The following is a 22277-nucleotide window of genomic DNA, read 5'->3' on the forward strand; positions in this document are numbered from 1 at the left end:
ACATGTGAATCTGTAGCAACTGACATGCATGCATCATGGACAACAGGATTATAGGTACACTCTGCCATTCTGCATCAACATCAGCATCACAATCTCCTTTCACAGAAGACTCAACAATAGCTGCATTTGTAGTGGAACCAGCATTTGCAGTGGAACCTCCCTCTTTCTTCTTAGCCTCTTTGGCTTTCAACTTAGGACACTGCTTGATCAAGTGATCATTAGCTTTACAATAATGGCAACGCATCTTCTTTTTGTCCTTATCACCATAATTTCCAGATGAATTGTTATCAACAGAAGCATTAGGAACATGTGACTTTCCACTCGTAGAAGAACCATAAGAAGTGGCTGCATTGCTGTTACCACCCTTTCTTTGAGCAGTAATAAAAGCCTGTTCAACTACACGCTATCTAGTCCTGTTTTTTCAAGGAAAGTGACTCTTACAACAACAATGTGCACAATGCATCAAACTTGACAACTTCAGCATTTCCTTGGGTCATAAGTCTCCAAGTACTAGCAAAAGTCTGGCAAGGCATCAAAAACAGTTTGCACAAAGGAACTGTCTGAAATGACTTCACCTGTAGAAATAAGTTGCTCATTGATATCCTTGATACCAGCAAGGAAAGTGTCCATATCATCTTCTTCATTGCGGCTTGCATAAAGACTAACCAGAATATCATAAGCCTGTTTTGTATATTTTGCTGTACGAATATGAGGAGTAATTGTGCGCTTCACAGACGACGCAATCAACGCATGAGCCTGCAAATCCTTTACATCCCAACGAGCTTGTTCTGCCGTAGGAAAAACAACTCTAACAACAACAATCCTTGCAGCAAGACCTACAACATCCTCAACATCGCCTACATCCTCAGAACCAGGACATACATCAATGCCCTGCACAATATTCCAGACGCCCTTTGACAGATGAACATGTTGCATTATGTAAGCCCACATAGGGTAATTGTCCCCATCCAATCTATCCTTAGCAGCAAACATCTTGAACACATCTGTGTTGTTGTCAGCCATGGTAAACGTTGCACTTGATGTGAAAACTGCCCGAAAAGAGGAGAAACGAAGCGGAAAAAACACGTGCTATATAGCACAAACCGCAGAAGACTGTAAGAGACCTGTTATGCAGAAAACGGCACTGACAGAAATTCTGCACAAAATGACGAAATAGCCTGTGCAGTACTACCTGTAGTGGAAACGGATTCGGAAAAGAGCCCGAATCAGAAATCTCAGCAGATTGAGCTCTACGAGCACACCCGAAATTTTTGTCGACTTGCAAACACTTTCCAAAGCTCACTGAAATCGGAGAAAGTGAGCAGGCGTGTGCTGAAGCTGTTGGCGACTAAGCCCAAGAGGATGCAACCTGCTCCGATACCCATTGTTGGAATTAGGGTTGCAGGAAAACACACACAACTTGGAGAAGACGAAGGAAGCTCAAGGCACACAATAGAGAGTGTATTACTTAGTGTGCAATGGAAAAATAGATAGCCCTAGAGTTATGGGCGTATATACAATGCACGGGGGAAAAAACCTCCTAAAGAGAGGAAAAATGCCCCGGCGGTCCTAGTGTGTTCACACATCTCACTACCACATGTATATGGTAACAGGTAAGGGTCATCCGAGGAAGGGAACCTATATTTAGTACCTCTAGAGAAGAGGTCTTTCAAGGAATCAAAAGGAAAGAATAGAACAATCAACAATAACTACATGACCCAACGATCCATTCACGTAAGAAGAAAAGGCAGCTTTACTACAAGAACAATCAATACCCAAGATTGCTAGCCTCTCTTGCTCTTTAAGATTACGTCCGATGTCACTATAGTTAAAAGCTTTTTGTCCTAAAATTTTCACATATTTGAAAGCTACAACGGGATGGTTCCATACCTTTTTCGCACAAGGAGGGAGAGCATCCAAAGCTTCTTGAGATCTCAAAATACAGCTTAATCCATATTACACAATGATGATAATAGTGAGTGTCCAAAAACTTGGAAACTTTGGTTGAGGTATGTTGATGTCTACCCAAGGTTGAGTTCACTTTGTGAAAGGCCTCTTGGGGTGTTGGAAAGTCTATCCAAGGTGAAGATTTCGTCCACCTGTTGGAAGGTCTAGTCTGCTGGAAGACATTGAAAGGTCTAGTCGTAGTTGGTTTGAGCATCCATTGGAAGGTCTAGTCATAGTTGGAAATTCTATTGTCACTTGAGACGATTGCCTATGCATGACCCATATTGGTCTGAGTCGAAGGCACCTCACTATCTCTTCCTCCAGCTCCCTCACCATCCTCACTGGTTCCATCAGCATCTAGTTATTCACCCTCTTCCCATTGCCCACCTACCCCATCTTGCCAGCCCACTCCACATTCCACCTCAATTCTTATGGAGGACTATTGGGCAGCCATTTTGGCCAGAATCAACATTAATTTCCTTCCATGGGCTCTCAACCGACAACCATGTAAGAAGGTTTTCATCCTTCTATTGAGGGCGAAGCCTCACCTCTAGACGACACCCATCTTCCCTTCCACCTTGGACAATCTAGTAGACAAGAGATACGGTCAATACGGAGAGAGCCACTTTGTCAACTGGGATGTTCTCAAGCCTGCATCCAAATGCTTTTCAGCTGGGCACCTATAATGGGCGACCCATCAACCAAATCATAATCCAGAGCAACAGCAAATGCTAGGTGTCTGCCAATCGCATTCTCTCTGAACATGCCAATTCGCCAATGGCCATCTTAGTATTGGCGCTGGTACTTGCACATCATTTCAAAGACATATGAGCTATGTTTCTTACTAACCATGGACTTACACCTAATGACAGTAGAATGATTACCCACAACAAGATAATTTTGCTTAATTTCATTCTCAAGACTCTCTTAGCTGCATCCAATTTTTCACACTAATAACCAATGAGGCTTCTTACTTTCCCCTGCCGATACACTCAGGGCAACCACCAGTCGCTTGAGGAAATGGATTGACATAGATTCGTAACCCATGTCTGGCAACCAGCTTATCTCACTTGGAAATTTAGAACTTGTGCTTTTGTCAAGAAAAACTGCCTTTTGCAGATGAAACCTGAGAATTTCGGTCTTGAAAGGAAAGAACGTTGGAGCTTTGTTCAATATGGTCATGCTCAATGTCCAGACTTTTCAGTTGTTCAGTGGCTAGGACTCTTGGTATATTGACTTTTCTCCTGCAGCTGTCATTGGCATCCAGTTCCGAATGCAAAAACCTTTCATACCTTCTCACCTGAGATTGTAAGAACAAAGAAGCTTGTTACTACATGTCCTCTCCATCTTGAATGAATAATTTCTAGTCAAAAAAAATGAGTGCCTATCACTCAGCACCACCTACCTCTTCTTGCAATGCCTCTATCTGTTCTGTTAGGTCTGTTATGGTTCTTCGAAGTCTATTAATCTGGCCAAAAAGACAAAAAACAGCCCTCATGAGCAAAGTTAACATAGACTTCAACAAACTTTTTTGTGCAACAAAATTAAGGCATAGGCATGATACATCAACCCAATATCTTGATGAACAAATAAGCTCCATCAGCAATTAGCAATTAGAGATACGTGAGTATTAAGACAAGCAAGCATCCAAAGGAGAGTCTGTTTGCATGAAATCTACAATCATGATGTTGGGCCACAATCCCATGTGAGTCCCAAAGAAGGCCTGAAGCTGTATCACAAAAAGCGACAACCTTTTCAGATTTCTACTATCACCAGCGTGTGACTACTATCTATCCTTTTTGTTGATTTCTTTCTTATTATTTATTTACTTTCACTTTTTGGAAACACCCCTCGGGAAATCTAACTGCCCTGCATTGCATAACTAGTGTGGAACTGTCCAAAAGGAGTCTAGGCCTGAGGGCAAGAGAGCACTAAGGTTGGACAAGGACTATGGTTAGCCAAAGTGGGGTCATTGACTAGCCAAAGTGGAATCCTTTGCTATAGAGGCTACATTTCAATTCTGGGTGTGGCTGCAGTGTACAAAGGGGGTCAGATGACCTAGAAAGATACAATGGCAGCATCTCCTAAAATTTAGGGAACTGCTATTTTGGGACCTCAAAATGTGTTTGCGTCATTACCTCCGGAATGACAAGGGGAACATTTTCTTACTCTGCCGTTAAGTCAACTGGGCAACCGGTTGGGAGATTTTTAGGCGGCAACCCCGAAACGGGAAATGACTTGTAAATGTGCCAAGTGGCACATTTCTGTGCACTTTCCTCATGCAAGAGAAGGTGGCGCTGAATTTGAAGGGGAAAGAGGCTCATTTGCAGATTTTGTCACAGGTTAAGAGCTATGGAGTGCTTCCTTTCCCTCTTATGTACAGTGCGGTGCCAGGAGTGATGCCCTGCACGCTACGCACTGCCCTCTCTCTCCCCTATGGCAGTATGTTATGCCCCTTTAGTGGGCTTTTCAATTGACCAATGTACAGTTGTATGGGTTCATGCGCGATTGCCGAGGAAAGAGCCTCTTGCACAGGTACTGGATTAGCTAGCGGCTAATCCCCCGCAGGTACAGGTGAATTCGGAGAGGTTTCACGCCAGAAATCTCGTCCGATTCAAAGGGCAAGTAGCCCTACAGGTGCGGGAGCTCGAGGACTTGCTACGGATGCGACCGGCACGTGAAACGGAGCCCGAAACAGTAAATTACAGCCTGCTGTGTATTTTTGCAGGTTTAGGGTTTTGGCCCTAAACGGACCCTAATACCCCCAGGAGGTTCGGGGACGCGAGGGGACCGCTGTACAGATGATCTGGCGCATTTTCGGGGCTGAAAACAGAGAATTCAGCGTGCTGCAGATTCTCGCCAGGTTTTGCAAAGTGCCCGTATGCGTCGGGAAAGTCATTCAATGCGTGGGAATACTGACTGTGAAGGGTCCTAGTATAGTTATGCTACCGAAATCGGGCCAAAACAGTTGAAATTCAGCCAAGCTTGTGCGGGGCAGCTTGTAGGGAACCACAACGTTTATTCCCTCTTTTAAACAATAAAGAAATATCGAAAGGGGCGCCTAAGTTAGGGGCCAATCTGGTGTCGGTCTACTCATACAGGTGCAATCTAGCAGCCTGTATCCCTCTCCCCTTTGTTGTGTCTTGAAAGTACAGGTAAAGTGGGCGACAAATTGAAAGTACAGGCCGGTTTCATCTACCTACTCGAAGCCCTCCACCTACACTACCTCCTCCTCCCTCAGACTCTACATCTTTTCTTGCAAGGGTCAACATCAGGTTTCCAAGAATATGTAGATGATCGTGTGAGACCACCATTTGTATTTTTATGCCAGGGTGGTGGTTTCAACTGTGAGCATGCTTACCTAGTGCTGTTCCCATCCTCACTGGACAGCCTTGCAGACAAGTGGAACACACTGAAGGCACTCTGCAATGCCTTTCAACATGATGACTATCAAGAAAAGGCTCTGCTGGTGAGACCTTCACTGAGTTGATGACCAGGACTAAGGCTCTGGTGGCCAAACTGTCCCATCCACCAGGAGACTTAATGGCACAAAACTAGGTTGAGATGGCTCTCCCCAAGGCATCCCAACAGAAGCTTAGGGAGAATTTGAACCCAAATTATACCTTGGAAAATTGCTGCAGCTACAAGAAAAGAGGGAGCCAGAAGACTTTTCAAAGACCCTTATGGAGCTATGCCAACCAATGTCTTTATGGAAGATTTGAAACCAAACTCTACCTTGGAAAATTGCTGCAGCTGGACCTTTGAGGTGCATGTTGGCCTTTGCAGTCACGTAATCTCCATTTCTTTTAGTAGGGAAAGCTGAAGCTCAACTGCTCGCTGCTCGTCCCACTCCCCTCGTGCGCTGCTGTAGCGGGTAATGTGTCGTGCTCTCTACTGTGGGTGCTCCTCAATGCAATGTGCATGAAATCTCACTCCAACAGAATGAAAACACTGTAGACAATGAACAACAGAGCAACAAGCGATTCAGCAGTAGAACCTGAACAGCTTGGGACTCGACTAACTCAGATGAACCAGTCAAGCCCAGAACTCATGGGTACAATGGGGGTGTCGAGGCTCAAGATGTGCAGGGAGGGTGCAGGTGTGTGGTGTAGACTCGACACAACGCTAGACTCAAGACTCATAAAACCATAACAACAATGTAACCCGGCTAAAGCAAATGTGAGCATATATACAACCAAAAAGGGCAGCCAACGGATAACTCAATTATCTTTGACTATTCAATTGCACCTATCTCCAAATTGTGGCGGAGAAGAACTGGCCACGGTGTCCTCTAAACCACCACTCCTGCTACCTGTCAAGTCCACCTAGTGTGAACCCACGACCAATTGTAACTGTCTTGTCTTTCCGTGTAGAGTGACACTGTAGCCCACCAGCTACAGGTTGCTATCCACAAGAACACTCACCATCACGGAGAGTGGTGTACTGGAAAAGCTGCAAGAAGCTCTACTATGGTATGTACACTGGAGGGTGAAGACACCCAAGAGCTACTGGTGGTCGGACGATGGAGGTGGGGGCAGGTAGAATGACGGTTAAGGAGATGGGGGCCAGGCGTATGGCGGAGGGTAGTGGCCATATGCTTGAGGAGGGTATATTGGATATGGAGCACGAGTCCCATGAGCAGCAGATTGGGTAGGGTGAGAAGGTGTAGCAGCTGATGGTAGAAATCCGGGAAAGCCGTTGTAAAGGGGAGCATGATGGGACGAGGGAGACTGGGAGAGCGAGGCCACTCAGGGTCCTCCAAACTCTGATGAAGCCGACCCCGGGTGCCGAGACTCCATAGTCAGTAGTGGCTGTTCGGCTCCCTGGGAATCCGCCGAATGATCCTTCGAAGCATGCACTTGGAGTGCCATAACAGCAACATTAGTAGAAGTTGGAGCTGTAGTTGTCAGGGATGGAGCTGGTTGTGAAACGGTTATAGATGAGCTTGGGCGCAGGAGGGAAGTCCTTGAGCTGCAGCCATATCATTTGCTTCTTTTAGTTGCATGTGTAAAGTGCACACTATGTGTTTGGGATCCTACACCTGTCTAGTGAGAATCCTTATGTGATCTTGGCCTTGAGCAATTAACACCTCCCTGTCCATTGATCTCTGAAGGTGGTTGCGCACTTCCTTTTGCATATTGTCATATACCGCTTGATGCACGCCGTGAGTGCCTTGTAAAGAGATTGCTGCATCAATAATAGTCAGAATAATATTAGTCTGAATTGCCTTCTTGTACACATCTAGAAGTATGACGGTTTGTAGCGAAAAGTCGACAAATGGATCACCTTGCCCAAAGCTAGGTGTCCTTGCACTAGGAGTAGGCGGCACTGCCAACACAACTAGAGCGTGTGACTTGGCGCTTGCAACACTAACAATGGGTGGAGTAAAGGTAGAGATGGCCACGATCACATTTGTTGGAGTTGCGTCCGGACTTTGGAGACTTTTTTTTTTCCCGAGAAAAAGATCCTTCTATTAGTTAATGAAAACTGCCCATAGGGCTACATCCACCTCTGCAGGAGAGGGCTACAACAAGCATGATGGGGAGACTCTCCCAATGAAAAAACAGCATATATACAATGAGGCTAAATCAAGAGATGGGAGGAGGGAAGAGCTACACAAGTGGACAGTAGTGCCATCTGAGCACCCCCTAGACTATGGTGTAGAAAGACCCAGGGCGCCAGAGTCGAAGGAAAGCCTCGCGGCGCTCCCGCATGCGGTTGGAGCTGCCCTGTAGCCCCTCAAGCTTTCCTCTGAGAGTATGGATCAGCTCTAGCCAAAAGTCACGAACAGTCTCTGCTGGTGGCACAGGGTGAGCCTCAAAGATGCGGAAACAGCGGGCCCGCCAGATGAACCAGAGAGCTAGGCCGCTGATGAGCTCCCAACACTCCTCTCTCTCACTGCACCACTCCTATGGAGTAAGATCTGTAGCAGGCTGGAGTGTAGGTCGCCCCCCCTGCATCACTATCATCCTGCTAGTGGAAGATAGCTCAAATTGAAGTGCTGGGCCCGTGAGGGTGGACCAAGCCGCTGCCCCCCAAGTGTACTGTCGAGCCGTGGAGAGGGCAGGCATCAGCCGAAGAACTCGTAGCCACACCTGCTGGGCCGAAGGGCAGTCCCAAAGACAGTGACGCTGACTCTCCACCAACTGGTCACAGGCTGCACATACGGCCGAGAGACCACTATGCACAAGCCAGCTCCCTACTGCTGTGGCTCTGTGTGCAACCAGCCACTGGAACAAAGTGACGCGCCTCGGCTGTCTGGAGTCCCACAGCCTCTGCCAAAGAGCTGCCAAGAACTCGACTGTGAGGCCCTCCTCCTGCCAATGACGTGCTGCAGCGGGGCGGGGGCCTCTCTCTGTGCTGCAAGTATATGACGTCCAAGCCGAACAGTGTACTGAAAAAAGGGGACTCCTCGACCCCTCCATAGCCACTCACCAGGATCCCACTGTACTCGTGCCAGTGGACAACACTCTGTAGCGCGGATAATGTGTCGTGCTCTCTACAGTGTGGGTGCCCCCCAGTGCAATGTGCGTGACAATCTCACTCAACAAACAGAAACTCTCTCAACAGAATGAAATACAAGAAACAATGGATAATAACAGAGACACAGCAGTAGACCAGAACATGTGGACTCGACTAACTCAAAGGACCTTGTACAAACTCTGGACTGGCAGCACACTCAGCTCCAGACCAGGACTCACAGGTACAAGATGGGGTGTCGAGGCTCAGATGTGCATGGATGGTGTAGCAGTGCTCTGACGACTACGTGCAAGATAAGCCCCCACTCCCCCAAAACGACTACTGACATGTACAACCATAAGAGCCACCAACGGCCCATAAATGTCCAGCCAGCTAAGTCTATCTCCAAACTGAGTGGTGGTGGTGACCTGGCCACGACGTCCACTAGACCACCATAGGTACCCTGCCACGTGTCACTCCCAGCCAAAGGGTCCGTCCAGTGTGAACCAGACCAACTGTAGCTAACTGTCCAACTGCCTGTCCTGTGAAATGACACTGTAGCAGGCTACAGGTTGCCCGCCACAAGACTGGTCACCGTCTCGGTGAGCCAAAACTAAATGAAACTGCAAAAGTAACTATATGTACCATGAAAGATGAGGTAAGAGCACAGTCCTGTCACCCAAGGGAAAGGGTCGTCCCCACTGCTGCTCCAGAAGCTTCCGGATCGGGAGGAGCCTTTGTATAACTGGCCCCCAAGAGTGAAAGGTCGAGACTTTAGCAACAGGCGTCTCTTTTGTAGGGGAGAAGCATTCTCAGGGTAGAGGCCGCTAGAAAGCAGATGCAAAACATCGCCGTACCATTCCGGTGTGGTATCCACCTTAAAAAGACTGCTGTCAGGAAAGTCGTCAGCAACCCCTGTTGCTTCTTCACCAGTGTAAACGCGAGAAAGATGGTCGGCGAGGACATGATGTTTGCCGGGCCTGAGTACCACTTCGAAGTCGAACTCTTGAAATAAGAGTAGCCATCGCCATACTCTACCTACAACCTGCGGCTTGTTGAGCAGATATCTGAGGGCATGGTGATTAGTAATAACTGTGAAGTGGACCCCTAATAAGTAGTGCCGAAATTTTTGCAGAGCATACACAATGGCTAAACCTTCCCTTTCTGTGGTGCTATAGTTACACTCTGCCTTGGTGAGTAGGCGACTTGCATAGTGAACAGGGCGATCCAGGTTATACTCCTTACTAGGCTGAGTCAGCACCGCACCCACAGCCAGTTGACTGGCGTCTGTATGCACATGAAAGGTGAGAGACCAATCGGGAGCTACTAAGATAGGCGCCTCTGTGAGGCGTTTTTTAAGGTATGCAAAAGCTTCTGACTCTGCCTTTGACCATTGAAAGGGAACAGCAGCACTGGTTAGACGGGTCAGGGGTTGAGCCACCTGTGCATACATGTGTATAAACCTGCGATGATACCCTGTGTGGCCTACAAAGCTCTGTACCCCTTTTGGGTTGATGGGAGGTGGTAACTTTAAGATTGCCACAATCTTCTCTGGGTCAGGAGCTAAACCTTTAGCCGACACCACATGGCCTAGAAGTGTGCCTTTAGTAACCAAAAAATGACATTTGTTAGGATTTAGCTTTAGACGCGCCTCTCTGCACCTGAGGAAGACAGCAGAGAGCTGAGAGAGGTGTTCCTCTAGGTTTTCCACTGGGGTTGAACATTGAGCACCTGAGAAGGTCGAAAAATCGTCCATGAAGATGCGAAGATGATCCATAAGCAGAGGACAAAAGATGAGATATACCGCCCTATTGAAAGAAGGTGGAGCATTTTTCAACCCAAAAGACATTCGAGTGTAAATAAAAATACCCCAAGGAGTCACAAAAGCCGTTTTCAGTTGATCACCTGGATGGATGCCCAACTGATTGTATCCACTAAACCCATCCATGAAACTGTACAATACATGCCCTGCTACATCTTCGAGCACACGCTCGGTGAAAGGTGTTGGGAACCCATCTGGGATAGTTACCTTATTTAGAGCACGGTAATCGACGCACACGCGGATTTTGTTGGATTGCTTCTTCGGCGCTATTACCATGGGTGATAACCACTCAGAGTGCTCCACAGGTACTATGATCCCTGCCTCTTGCATTTTTTCTAACTCTGCCTTGACCGCCTCAGCATACTTCGGGTTGAGCTTGTAAGCTCGGCCTCTTACAGGCTTAGCCCCTTCGACCAGAGGTATAGTGTGGACACCCAATTCTGGTGGAATCCCCTCTAAATCCTTGTAGGACCAAGCGAAAACATCTTTAAAAGAGTGAATGAAAGAGACGACCTCATTGAGTAATGCGGGATGCTCCCATAACCAAGCTGCTATCAGTATGTGCTGAGGGTTGTCAGGATCTCCCAGGTTGACTTCTCTGACCGGGTCTGGGGTTGTAGCTGGAGAGGGTGCTTCTGAAGATGAGAGGTGAGCTGCCTCTTGGAGCTTCAAGACATCATGAGCAGGGGTTTGATCGATTGGAAACTCTGCATACTCTTCTTGTAGACATCCCTATGGGAGCTCCTCGAAGGGCAAATCTTCCGATAGAGACAACCTGACAGAGTGCTTTTGCATGGGGTCCAACTTGGGAGATGCTCTAGAAAGAGTGAAATCTTTGGCTAGTGCATGCAGAGGAGATTTCTTCCCCCTTCGGTGATGTGTGATAGGTTCCCCAAGACCGAGGGCTTCCATCGGCGGTTCATTCGACGCATGAGAATGTGGGGCTGACACACTTACTTCTTCGACTGTTGTACTGTCTGCTGTAGGACTTTGGACATCGGTGTCCTCCTGAGGATTTTGAAGAGAGAGTGTAACTGGCGGCACAGGTAAATTTTGAGTAGAGACCATGTAACATGGCATTGAAGTGGTAGCTTCGAACCACTGTAGCAGGTCCTCGTCAGACCCGTCAGGTGCGATGGGCTGCTCAGGGTCAGGGTTGGATTGTACTGTCAGTGAGTTGTGCTGGGCCACTGGATCCATCCCTCCTTCAAGCCGGATTGGTTGCATTTGGGAGCCGGGAGTGGATATCCACATGGCGTCGTTTCCCCAATCATGAAGTGCCTTAGTATGCCGTAACCAGGGTCTACCAATCAGCAACGGAAATCCTCCCTCCACCTGAGGAAGACTGACCACCACAAAATGCAAGCTAAAGGTGAAGTCTTGTACCTTCAAAGGCACCTTCTCTATTATGCCCACAGGATAGACTGTCCGCTGGTCTACCAATGTAACAGTGAACGGAGCAGGGCGAGTAGGCTGCAGACCTAAGGCTGACATGATAAATTCAGGCATTAGGTTGATTCCAGACCCACCATCCACGATGACGCCTGAGAACGACTTCCCTAGAATAGATACAGTAAGACGTGGACTTTTATAGTCGGTGAGGGGAGTAGCCGGATAGGAAATCAAATAGGACTCTGAGGGCTGTACAGGGAGGTGCCCGCCACTAGGCCCAGCCCTCGGGTATAGAGACTGAATGACTGACAGGGTGTCACTTCTAAGTGTTGCGTCGAGCCTTAGCATGTCGTATAGTGACACCTGCTGAAAAGTATTTTTCAAGATGGCTTCTGCTGTGGGCTTGGCACCTTCGAACTGGGCTCCTTTTGTGACCTTAATCTGTTCTAAGTCAGCCACTGCTTCTAAGAAGGCTCCATCAATGTCAGATAACAAGGAAGTTGGTTTGCTCTGAGCAATTTGGAAGGACTTGTCCTTTGGGTCAGGTAGACCAGAGTGAGGAAGTGGAGACTGGCGAGGTGGACCTGTGGGTAGACTGAGACCAAGAGCTGCTCTTTGTGCCCGAGTAAGGACACCAGTAGGCTCCTCCACTTGCAGAGGCTTAACCACATGAGTAGCAGGTGAAGGTTGAGGCACGGTGTTCACAGTAATCAAATTTATCTTCGAAAAGGTAAATTCGGGCTGGTTCTGAGTCGAGCCTGAAGACGTGGATGCCCTTTGCTTAGGACAATCCTTACTGTAGTGATCCTTCGAATCAGGGCAATGACGACAAGGAGGGGACCCCTCGGGTAAAGGACACTTGCTCTGATAATGCCCATATTCTCCGCATCTGTAGCAGAGTATGGGCCGATTGGAAGGACGAAACGGGGGACGAGGTGGTTGCTACATGGAATTGGAGGCTGAGGTGTAGAAACTTTGGGGAACTGAGGGAGTCCTAGCATGATAAAAACTGTGGGGTGCAAAATTGTTGTGCATACCTTGCTGCATAGGGGGTGTTGTCAGCAGAGGAGGCAACTGGTTTTGATGGCCGTAGGGTGAGACCATGTTGGATACAGGTGCTAGCCCTTGTTGGAGAGAAGGACCAAGATTTTGCTGTATTTGACGCAATCCCTTGAGGTAGTAACACTCTTTATCCTCATGTCCAGATTTTTCACAGAAGTGGCAGTAAACGCGAAGGGGGCATTCCTGTGGGGGGTGCCCCGGAGAGCGGCATGAGCTACACCAAACCATAGCCTTAGTCTCTTGCTGACACTTGAGCTCTTCTAACTCGCGCTTAATCTGTTCCAATGCCTCATTATGTGTAGGCTTCTCTTGTCTAAGAGAGAAGGACCTCTCCTCTTGAAGAGCTCGTTGTAGCTTTAGGGCTTCCAGTTCCCTGCGTAAAGAAGTTAAAGGATCAATAGGACTACCTTCTCAGAACACAGAGGGAGTATCTATTTGAAGAGAGTTGTTGAAGAGCTTCCTAGCTCCTTCTATTCTAGTAGCAGCTGTGATGAACTCGTCGAGAGTGGCGTCGGGTCGGAGACTCTCTCGGAGTTTTTGCTGAGAAGTTTTGGGAAGCGCCTTCTCCACCCACTTTTTAACCATGAATTCACCGGGTTGTTGGGGAAGCTTGGCCACCAATGACTTAGTTTTAGTCATAAGCTCCGCAAAAGTCTCCTCAGGCTTGAGCACCATGTTGGCCAAATCATCCAACACCTTCTCCTGGTAGTCACCCGGCCTGAAGGCTGCACAGAACTGCTGTCTTAAGGCTGCCCAAGTTGCAAAATGGTTCTCTACAAATTGGCTGTACCATTTATCTGCTAAGCCATCCAGGGTGGATGGAAATAGTACCAAGTAAGCATCTTCTCTGTTCAGCCCACGTCCCCTACAGAGAGATACAAATCTTCTTGCATGGTCGTCAGCATCTTCTGAGGACAGCCCTTTGAAGGTAGGGAACTTGATGTTCACCTTGGCCAAAACACTAGCTAGTGGCTCCATGATTCCTTGCTGAGAGCAAGTCTGTTGCACAATAACTTGCTATAGCAGAATAGGAGAGAGCTTTTTTGGAGAAGGTGATCGCGAAGATGGGGAACCTGATGACGAAGGAACGGGTGATGTGATATGTGGAGGTATAGGTGATGAGGTTGAAGGATTTCTACACGGCGTCAAAGGTCGTCTTCTGTGATAGTACTTCAGAGGGCTCAGTAGTGGGCTTTGACGCTCAACTGACCTCCTTGTATGTGTCATGCAGTGACCTCCAATCCAACCAAGCTTTGGGTAAGAGAACCTTGAATTGGCTGAAGACTGGTCTAGACCAGACGAGTGACTAGACTAGCTGGACCAGGGACGAGGAGGACGAGACCAGGGTCTAGACCAGGCAAGTGACTAGACCAGCTGGACCAGGGACGAGGGACGAGGAGGACTAGACCAAGGTCGAGGGGTCTAGACCAGAGACGAGGCAAGTTGGACCAGGGAGAGAGGGGACCAGGCCAGCAAGGCGAGAGACTAGACCAGCTAGATTAAGCTATCAAGGGTGAAACTGGACCAGACCAACAGGCTGCACAGGCGAAGCGAAGAACCCAGCTACTCAACAGAGTGAGACTTCAGTTGAGGTCCCACCGTGATCGCAAAAAAGAGGGCACTCTGTAGCGCGGATAATGTGTCGTGCTCTCTACAGTGTGGGTGTCCCCCAGTGCAATGTGCGTGACAATCTCACTCAACAAACAGAAACTCTCTCAACAGAATGAAATACAAGAAACAATGGATAATAACAGAGACACAGCAGTAGACCAGAACATGTGGACTCGACTAACTCAAAGGACCTTGTACGGACTCTGGAGTGGTAGCACACTCAGCTCCAGCCCAGGACTCACAGGTACAAGATGGGGTGTCGAGGCTCAGATGTGCATGGATGGTGTAGCAGTGCTCTGTGTAAGACTCTCTAGACGACTACGTGCAAGATAAGCCCCCACTCCCCCAAAACGACTACTGATATGTACAACCATAAGAGCCACCAACGGCCCATAAATGTCCAGCCAGCTAAGTCTATCTCCAAACTGAGTGGTGGTGGTGACCTGGCCACGACGTCCACTAGACCACCGTAGGTACCCTGCCACGTGTCACTCCCAGCCAAAGGGTCCGTCCAGTGTGAACCAGACCAACTGTAGCTAACTGTCCAACTGCCTGTCCTGTGAAGTGACACTGTAGCAGGCTACACACTCCCAAGCCCATAGCCTCCAGTGTCCTGTCTCAAGAGCAGCTGGGTCAGGGTCGATGACGCAAGTCCTCCCAGAGATGCCCACAACTCGGATCCTCTGGAAACAACACTCTGCTACCTGCGGGGCCTCTACTGCAACTCGTTGTAAACGTCCCCCACCGTGAAGCTCAAAGAACAGGGCTGGGACAGTCTCTGAGCAAGCCCTGACTGAAATGAGAACCTCCAGTCGTGTGAAGGCTCCCATCCACCGGGGTGCTACTGGCTCGAGAGGCGTGAGCCACTCAGCTGGAACTGACTCTGAGATGTCCTGACACATGCTCTGCACCCCTCTCATGCCCTGTAGCTGGACAGCCTGCACCTCCTCTGACAAACCTGTGAACACTAGCCAGTCACCTAGAGAGCGCGCTAGACCTGCTGCCATGGGACCCCAAGAAACATGAGGCCGACTCCCAACCAAGTGGCCTCTCTGAGTGCTAATCATGGGGTTCCAGACGAGGGGCTGTCGTAGGCGCTCCTCCGTGCACGTCGGCTGTCTCTGCTCTAGGCCACGCAGTAAGAGCTCCCAAGATCGAAGCAAACTCACAGCGAATCGGTCCTCCAGTCTCCTGCTCAAACCAACTCGGCGCAACTCTGTAAAGATCCATCTGGTCGAAGGTTGCCAAGGGCCTCCTAACTGAGGCACCCTGGCATGAAGCCTCTGCAGCAAGAACTCCTTCCAGGGCTCCTCGCCTAGAAGAAGTCCTCTAACGACGAACTTCCCAAGAAGGGCTCTGCTCTGCTGTGCTGGATCAATGATCCCAAGCCCTCCCTGAGAACAAGGAAGTGTGATGACCGGCCAAGCCACCTTGGCTCGGGCAATTTGAGTGTCGCGACCTGACCAAAGGAAGTTCCTGATCAGCCTCTCAACCTGGCTGATACAAGAACTCGAGAAGATCCAGTAAGAAGTGATATACCACATAGTCGCCAACAACACTTGGTTGGAAACTACTACTCTACCAGCCAACGAAAGTCGTGCTGAGCTCCAATGTAACAGCTTTCTCCTGATGGACAGGAGAAGAGGAGCAATCTGCTGCTCGGGGGACAAGTCCAAACCAACCTGACAACCCAAGTACCGAACTGCAGTCCCTGGAGGAATCCACCTGAAACCCTCTCCTGGCATCCAATCTGGCACAGGAGCACTGCCAACCGAGAAAGCCACTGTCTTTCTCCAGTTGATCAGTGCGCCCGATGCACAGCAGAAGGTCTCCAAAGCCTGCTCACATCTGTGTAAATTGGCCTCCTGGCCCTCTAAGTACAAGGCTGAGTCGTCGGCAAACTCAGCGTCCAGAAGCTCATCTCCCTGTATAGGGAGTGCTAAGCCCCTCAGACCAACCTGCTGTGACACCAAAAATCTGCTCATCGCCTCCGCATAGAATAAAAAGAGAAAGGGGGCAAGAGGACAACCCTGTCTGACTGATCGTGTAAGCATGAAGCGCTCACCTCTACCTCCTGCCAAAAGCACCTGACTATGAGTCTGTCTGTACAAAGCTGACACCCCTCTGATCCAAGCATCTGAGAAGCCTATCCTGCGTAGCGTGCCCTCTAGAAAGTCCCAGTCAACTCTGTCGTATGCCTTCTCAAAATCGAGAAGAAGAATCACAAGGTCCTCTCCACGGAGTCATGCCAGGGCAGAAGCCTCCCAGAAAGTGAAGATGTTGTCAAGGATACTGCGTTCCTTGACAAAACCTGTCTGAGTCCCATGTATAAGGCTCTCCAAAAGTGGCTGAATCCTCAAACTCAGAGCCTTGGCAAGAATTTTGTAGGCTGAGTTGAGGATGGTGATGGGGCGCCACTGTCGCATCTCATCCAAGGAGCCACCCTCCTTTGGAATGAGGTAAATCAGGTCCTCACTCACGCTATCCGGCATGACTCCTGTGTGCAGAATGTACTGAAAGGCACTACAAAGATCTGGGCCAAGCAGGTCCCAGTACTCCAAGAAAAAGCTGGGAGTCAGCCCATCCTCACCTGGATAGCTACTGCGAGGGAGGGCCCTAAGAGCCGTGTGCAGCTCCTCAAGCTGAAGAGGTATCTCTAGCCTCTGGCGCATCTCCTCAGTCACAAGACAAGGCATCTGTGTGCCCAAACCTGCTCCCTGCATGCATCTTGTCTCTCTGACTGGGGCTCAGTCGACAGTAACTCACGGTAAAAGTCAGTAGCAACTGCACGCATATCCTCGGGCTCACAAATAACTGACCCATCGGGCCTCCTCAACTTATTGACCTTGGCGTGCGAGTGCCGAGGTCCCATTGTCTCAAAAAAAACACTTGTCACTCTGTCACCCGCCTGAGTCCACTGAGATGCCTGTCGGTGAAAGGCAAACTCATGGCGCCTGTCGTCTGTGCAAGCAAGCTCCTGTTGAGCCTGCTGTAACTGCTCCTCCAACCATGGACTGTCTGGATGATGCTCCTGCATCCTCTGTAGTGAAGCAATGCCTCGTCTGAGACGCTGCTCCTCCTCTCTCGCTGCAGCCCGTCGAGCCAGAGACTCCTGGAGAAAAAAGTGGCTAAGCTGAGCTAGGCCTAAGGCCACTCTGTCTGTAGGTGGAGCCTGGCTGTCCATGCCCTCTGTCCAGAGAGCCTCTACCCTCTCTCTGAGTGCTGAGTCCAACAAGACCTGCTCTGGGATGCGAAGCATCGTGCTCCCACTCCTCTGCCCGTCTGCCACTGTGAGAATCACTGGTGCATGGTCCGAGAAGGATGTCCCTGCCAGGATGCCCACTGATCCCCCCAAGTCACTGAAGGGGTCACTAGTGTAGAAGCGATCTATGCACGATAGATTCACTCCTCCCACTCTGCGGTCCGATCTAGAGAAGGCAAGACTCTCTGGAGGCCTCACAAAGCCAGACTGCTGCCATGTATCCGCGACCCTCAAAGTCATACACAACCTCTCCCAAGCTGCTAACTCGACTCCATGCACAATAGCATGGCTGCCTCCGATCCTGTCAGAAGGGTCCTCCAACATGTTGAAGTCCCCCCCTACACACCAATGGTCAACCTGTGGCAAAGACTCAACAATCTGTGACCAAAACTCTGCACGAGCACTCGCCACGTTGGGCGCGAAGATGTTCAGGAAGCCCACAAGGCCACCCTGAACCTGCATAGTAATCCACTGAGCCCTGCCTGGCACAATAATCCCTCTGCCCACAATGGCCTGCTGCAATGAGTCCGCAATAGTCATACATACCCCACCCTGGATGCCTCTAGGTCCAAAAGCAGCTGACCAAAAGGTATCATAGCGTCCACGCAAAATCTGACCACATCGCCGAATGCGGCTCTCAGACAAATGGTGCTCCTGAAGCATAAGGAGGTCAATCTCTCCTCCCACAAGGCCATGCTGAAGCTCCTGACGCAATCGGCCCCGTTGTCGCTGAAACTGGGCCCACTTAGTCCTTGCACGTTCCACGAGACGATCCTCATGGGGAGCGAGAGAGAACAGATGCTGCCGCAGCAGCAAGACGGGCTATCTTCGAGGCTGGCTTGGATGGGGAGTAATCCGCATCCGAGCGTCCTCTAGATAGGCGAGACTGCAGTGAGTGCCTGGTCCAAGCCCAAGCAGAGCAAGCCGTGCGTAAAGCAACGTCCTCTGTCTAGGAGTCCTCATGAATGTATACATAGCAAGGCAAACACTGCGTATCAACAAAAAAGTACACCACAATGTGCCTACATCTTGCTGAGTTTGGGGGTGTCACCGCAAACTTGGCCAGTGGCCACAAAGTCTGCAGCAAATCTGTAATGCCAAGTTCTCCCATGTGGTGAGAGAACTCGAAAACCTGTGTATGCAACCATCCCACCACTGAGTCGAGGGACCACTCTGTCTCGGTCCTACCACAGAGGGGGAAGGAGAAACCAACTGCTTAGTCCAAGGCCTCTGTCCCCCTAGCGGCGAGGAACAGAGTGTGGACCCTGAAGCAGGCTGCCTCATGGTCTGCTGCGGAATCGCCGAGAAAACGAGTGAACCCGTAATCGAAGAAATCCCAGCAGCGTCGGAGGTCAATGCTCGTCAGACCACGAGGGATAGCTGCAAGGGAAGATGTCTGAATCTGCAGAGGGGGCCGCAAGAATGGCTGACCCTCTCTCGCTAGGCGACTCGTGGCAAAGGCGCTGCCAAGAGATCTCCTAGCCGCCGGCGAGGGACCAGTGTCCTAAGTCGACTGTGGTACTGAAGCAGGAGGAGGGGGAGAAGGAGTTGGGGGGGGGGGGGGGGGTGGGGGAGAAGAGAAGCGGGGTGGGGCAACAGAGACATGGGAGCGAGGTGGGGAGCGGGCGGGAGCAGAGGGCGGGGGAGGGGAGGAGGAGGAGGAGGGGAAATCGGAGGGTGGGGCGGCTGGCGAGGGTGAAGCGGAGGTGGAGGATGGCGTAGGGGGCTCCTCCTGCTCAAGAGGACCAAAGCGGTTCCCCGTGGGAACCCACTGCTACTGAGTAGGCACCTGAGGGCCACTCTGAGTGCTAAGCTGTCGCTGTGGCCCCTGGCGTTGACGGCCACGGGCCTGTTGCCACCCCTCCTCCGCTGGAGCCCCAGGCTCGGAGGGTGGCTGTGAATCTGTGTGCTGTGTCGCTGGCTGTGGCTGTGGCTGCGGCCCAGCCTTGGTAGGCTGGGGCTGAGGTTGAGGTGCGGGTCGTGGTCTCCTCCGTGGACAGGCCTTCGCTAGGTGGCCCATCTGTCTGCAAATGAAGCACTGGTTCGAGAGACCCGAGTACTCCACACTCTATCTAAACCAACCCCCACTCACCCGAGGCAGAAGGATGACCTTCGGGAGCGTGTGGGTATCTCTGACCAAAACTCGAACTAAAGGGATGCCAGCCGCCTTGGCAGCTACTGATGATGCCGTACGAGGTGTCTCCAGGACAGTCCCGATGGCGGAGCCAATCCTGGAGAGAAGTGGAAGGTACTCCCTCCGTAAACCCGGAAAGCAGACTCAGATTGGAATGTCTGCCTCCTCTACGAGCACATCCGAAGTCGGGTCAAAACCATGTCGCCACTGTCGAAAGTGGGCGCGTGATGCTCGGATGGCCAGTGGACTCATAGCTATGACCTTGGAGGCCATCTCGGAAGTCTCGAACTCAATCTAGTAGTACCTCCGTCCGAGAATCTGGACATCCAAGATCTTGCCCACCTCTGCGAGAAGGCGGGCCTGGAGAAGGTCTCGCAGCTCTCCTCTGCTAGGACGGGTGCCGAGAACCTTGCAGATGACAGAAGTCGCCTGCAAGCGTTCTACCTCTGCAGCAAGGCTCGCTTGCTCTGTCGGAGAAAGAGCAAGTCGAATGGTGGGCTCAGCGGGGTCGGGCGAGGGGGCTTCAGGCGAGTCCCTCTGTGGCGGAGCTGGAGCCTCCATCTGTGTCTACTGCTGAGTCGAAGAAGCGGGTGGTGAAGAAAATCTGCAAACGAGTACGCCAAGCACTTGTCCGAAGAAGAAGTGCTGCAGAGCCAGGTGCAGAAGACCTTCGGGAGCGAAGAGGACAGGCAGGGGGGATGGGGGGACGGATAAAGCTGTAAGCGAAAATTTAAAAGGCTGCGCGGGGGGGGGGGAGAAAAGGCCAGGGAATGGGGGGCAGCGGGCGGGCTTGGGGGCAGCTAGGGGGGCGAGGGCAGCGGGCAGCAGAGGGGAATGGTGGCGGGCAGGGCTGGGCTAGGGAGGCAGCGCAAGGGCAATGGGGGCAGCGCGAGGGCGCGGGGGTTAGAGGCATCGCGAGGGCGAGGGGGCAGCGCGGGAGCTGGAGGCAACGCGAGGGCGAGAGGGAGGGCGGGTGAGGGGCAGAGATGGCGCAACAGCGGGGGGGGGGGTGGGGATGGGGGGGGGAGCAGCGAGCTCTCTACCAGATCCTTCATTAAATTACTTGCATCACTTGAGAAGCCAAAATCCGGACTTTGGAGACTTTAACCTGGGACTCTGAGAAAGGTAACGTTGCCAGTTCTGCAATTGAGTCTTTATGTGCCTTGGCCCTTTTGCGTAGATTGCCTTTCCCTTTGGGCTGCCTGGATGGGAGATTGAGATTGGGAATTCGCAAGCAAATAAAAGCTCGGGTGGTTGGTGCAGTGCAACAATGCCAAAATTTGTTCTACTTGATAGCAGCAGCCAAGATAATAGCACAACATAAAATAATTGCACGAATCTGGCCACCTTGTTGAAGATGAGCCCACACAAATTTGCAAACTCCCTCCTCAGATGAGAAAAGACAAGTGCTCTGCTCTTTAGAGCATTGAGAATGGTGCCGCCCCAAGCTTGCTTCAGGCCCACCATTAGGCTAGTGAGGATCTAAATTCTGAGCCGTTGGTGTTGCATTGCTGTGTGATTTGAGCAGGACCATGGGGAAGTGATGAATCTATGCGAGGAAAAACAAGAGAGGAAACAATGACAACGGGAGTGTGTGTTACAGAGGCAACAAATAGTGATGACGAGAGAGGGTGGGATAAGATGGCAAGACAATAGAGATGGAGGAGAGGAAGCAATGAAAGCTCCCTCTTCCCAGCACAAGCTCGAAGTATCACTCTATTGAGCCTACAGGTCAAGGAGCTAGCTTGTTTAAGCTCTCGCCTATGTTGGTCTGCTAGTCTCGACTATGCTAGTCCAACTTGGTCTCGTCCGTCTTCTCCTCGACCAGCTTGGTCTAGTCCAGCTTAGTCCTCGATCAATATTTTTGGAAAGTCCTTCTGACCCTTTTGACTTCTTTACGCAGGGAACTCCAAGCCCTGAAGTTACAACAAGCTCTTCAAGAGGAGAGATTATTCTCTCTTCAACAAGAGAAGCCTCCACATCAAGAAGCTTTGGACCAGATCAAGCGGGAGCTGGGGGAGCTCAAGGGTCATCAGGAGTCTAAGTCTATGGTTTGGTGTAGCTCCTGCCGTTCTCTTGGGCATACTTAGCTTATTATCACTTCTATGAGAAGTCCGGCCATGATGACAAGGAGTGCTACTATCTGAAGGGACTCCAGAAATTACAACAGAGCCTTGCCCCTACCCTTCAATACAACTTGGCTCCTACATCCAATACGGTTTCTCCCTATGGCCATCCAAACCACATGCCACCTTTGCTGACAACCCCTACGATGCAAGGTATGCAAAGCTCCTTTCCATCTCAAAATTTTTATCATGCTAGTGCCCCCTCAGGTCCTCAAAGCTTCTACACCTCAACTTCCACCCCCATGTAGCAAGAGCAGAGACCACCTCGTCCCCCACCTCGCCTGTCCAATTGCCCCATTTTGTGCTACAGGTGCGGGGAATATACGCATTACCAAAGCAAGTGTCCCTTGCCCGACGGGTCTCTGCCTTGCCGTCATTGCCCCGAGGCTAAGGATCACTATAGTAAAGACTATCCCAAGCAACGGGCATCCACGTCTTCAAACCTCATTCCGAACCAACAAG

General features: G+C 50.5%; 1 protein-coding gene across 1 annotated transcript in view; it reads right to left on the reverse strand.

Annotated features, from left to right (window-relative positions):
- LOC147421071 (uncharacterized) overlaps positions 1–22277 on the reverse strand; it is a 108367-nt gene that overhangs the window by 13459 nt on the left and 72631 nt on the right. The window contains exons 8-9 of the mRNA XM_086504359.1: positions 3353–3415; positions 3074–3247 (exon numbers count right to left, since the gene is read on the reverse strand). Of these exons, the coding sequence (XP_086360485.1) occupies positions 3074–3247; positions 3353–3415 (237 nt within the window). The remainder of the gene's footprint in view (positions 1–3073; positions 3248–3352; positions 3416–22277) is intronic.

Source organism: Adiantum capillus-veneris, chromosome 28, assembly GCF_014529385.1.
Source record: "Adiantum capillus-veneris isolate H3 chromosome 28, ASM1452938v2, whole genome shotgun sequence".
NCBI lineage: Eukaryota > Viridiplantae > Streptophyta > Polypodiopsida > Polypodiales > Pteridaceae > Adiantum > Adiantum capillus-veneris.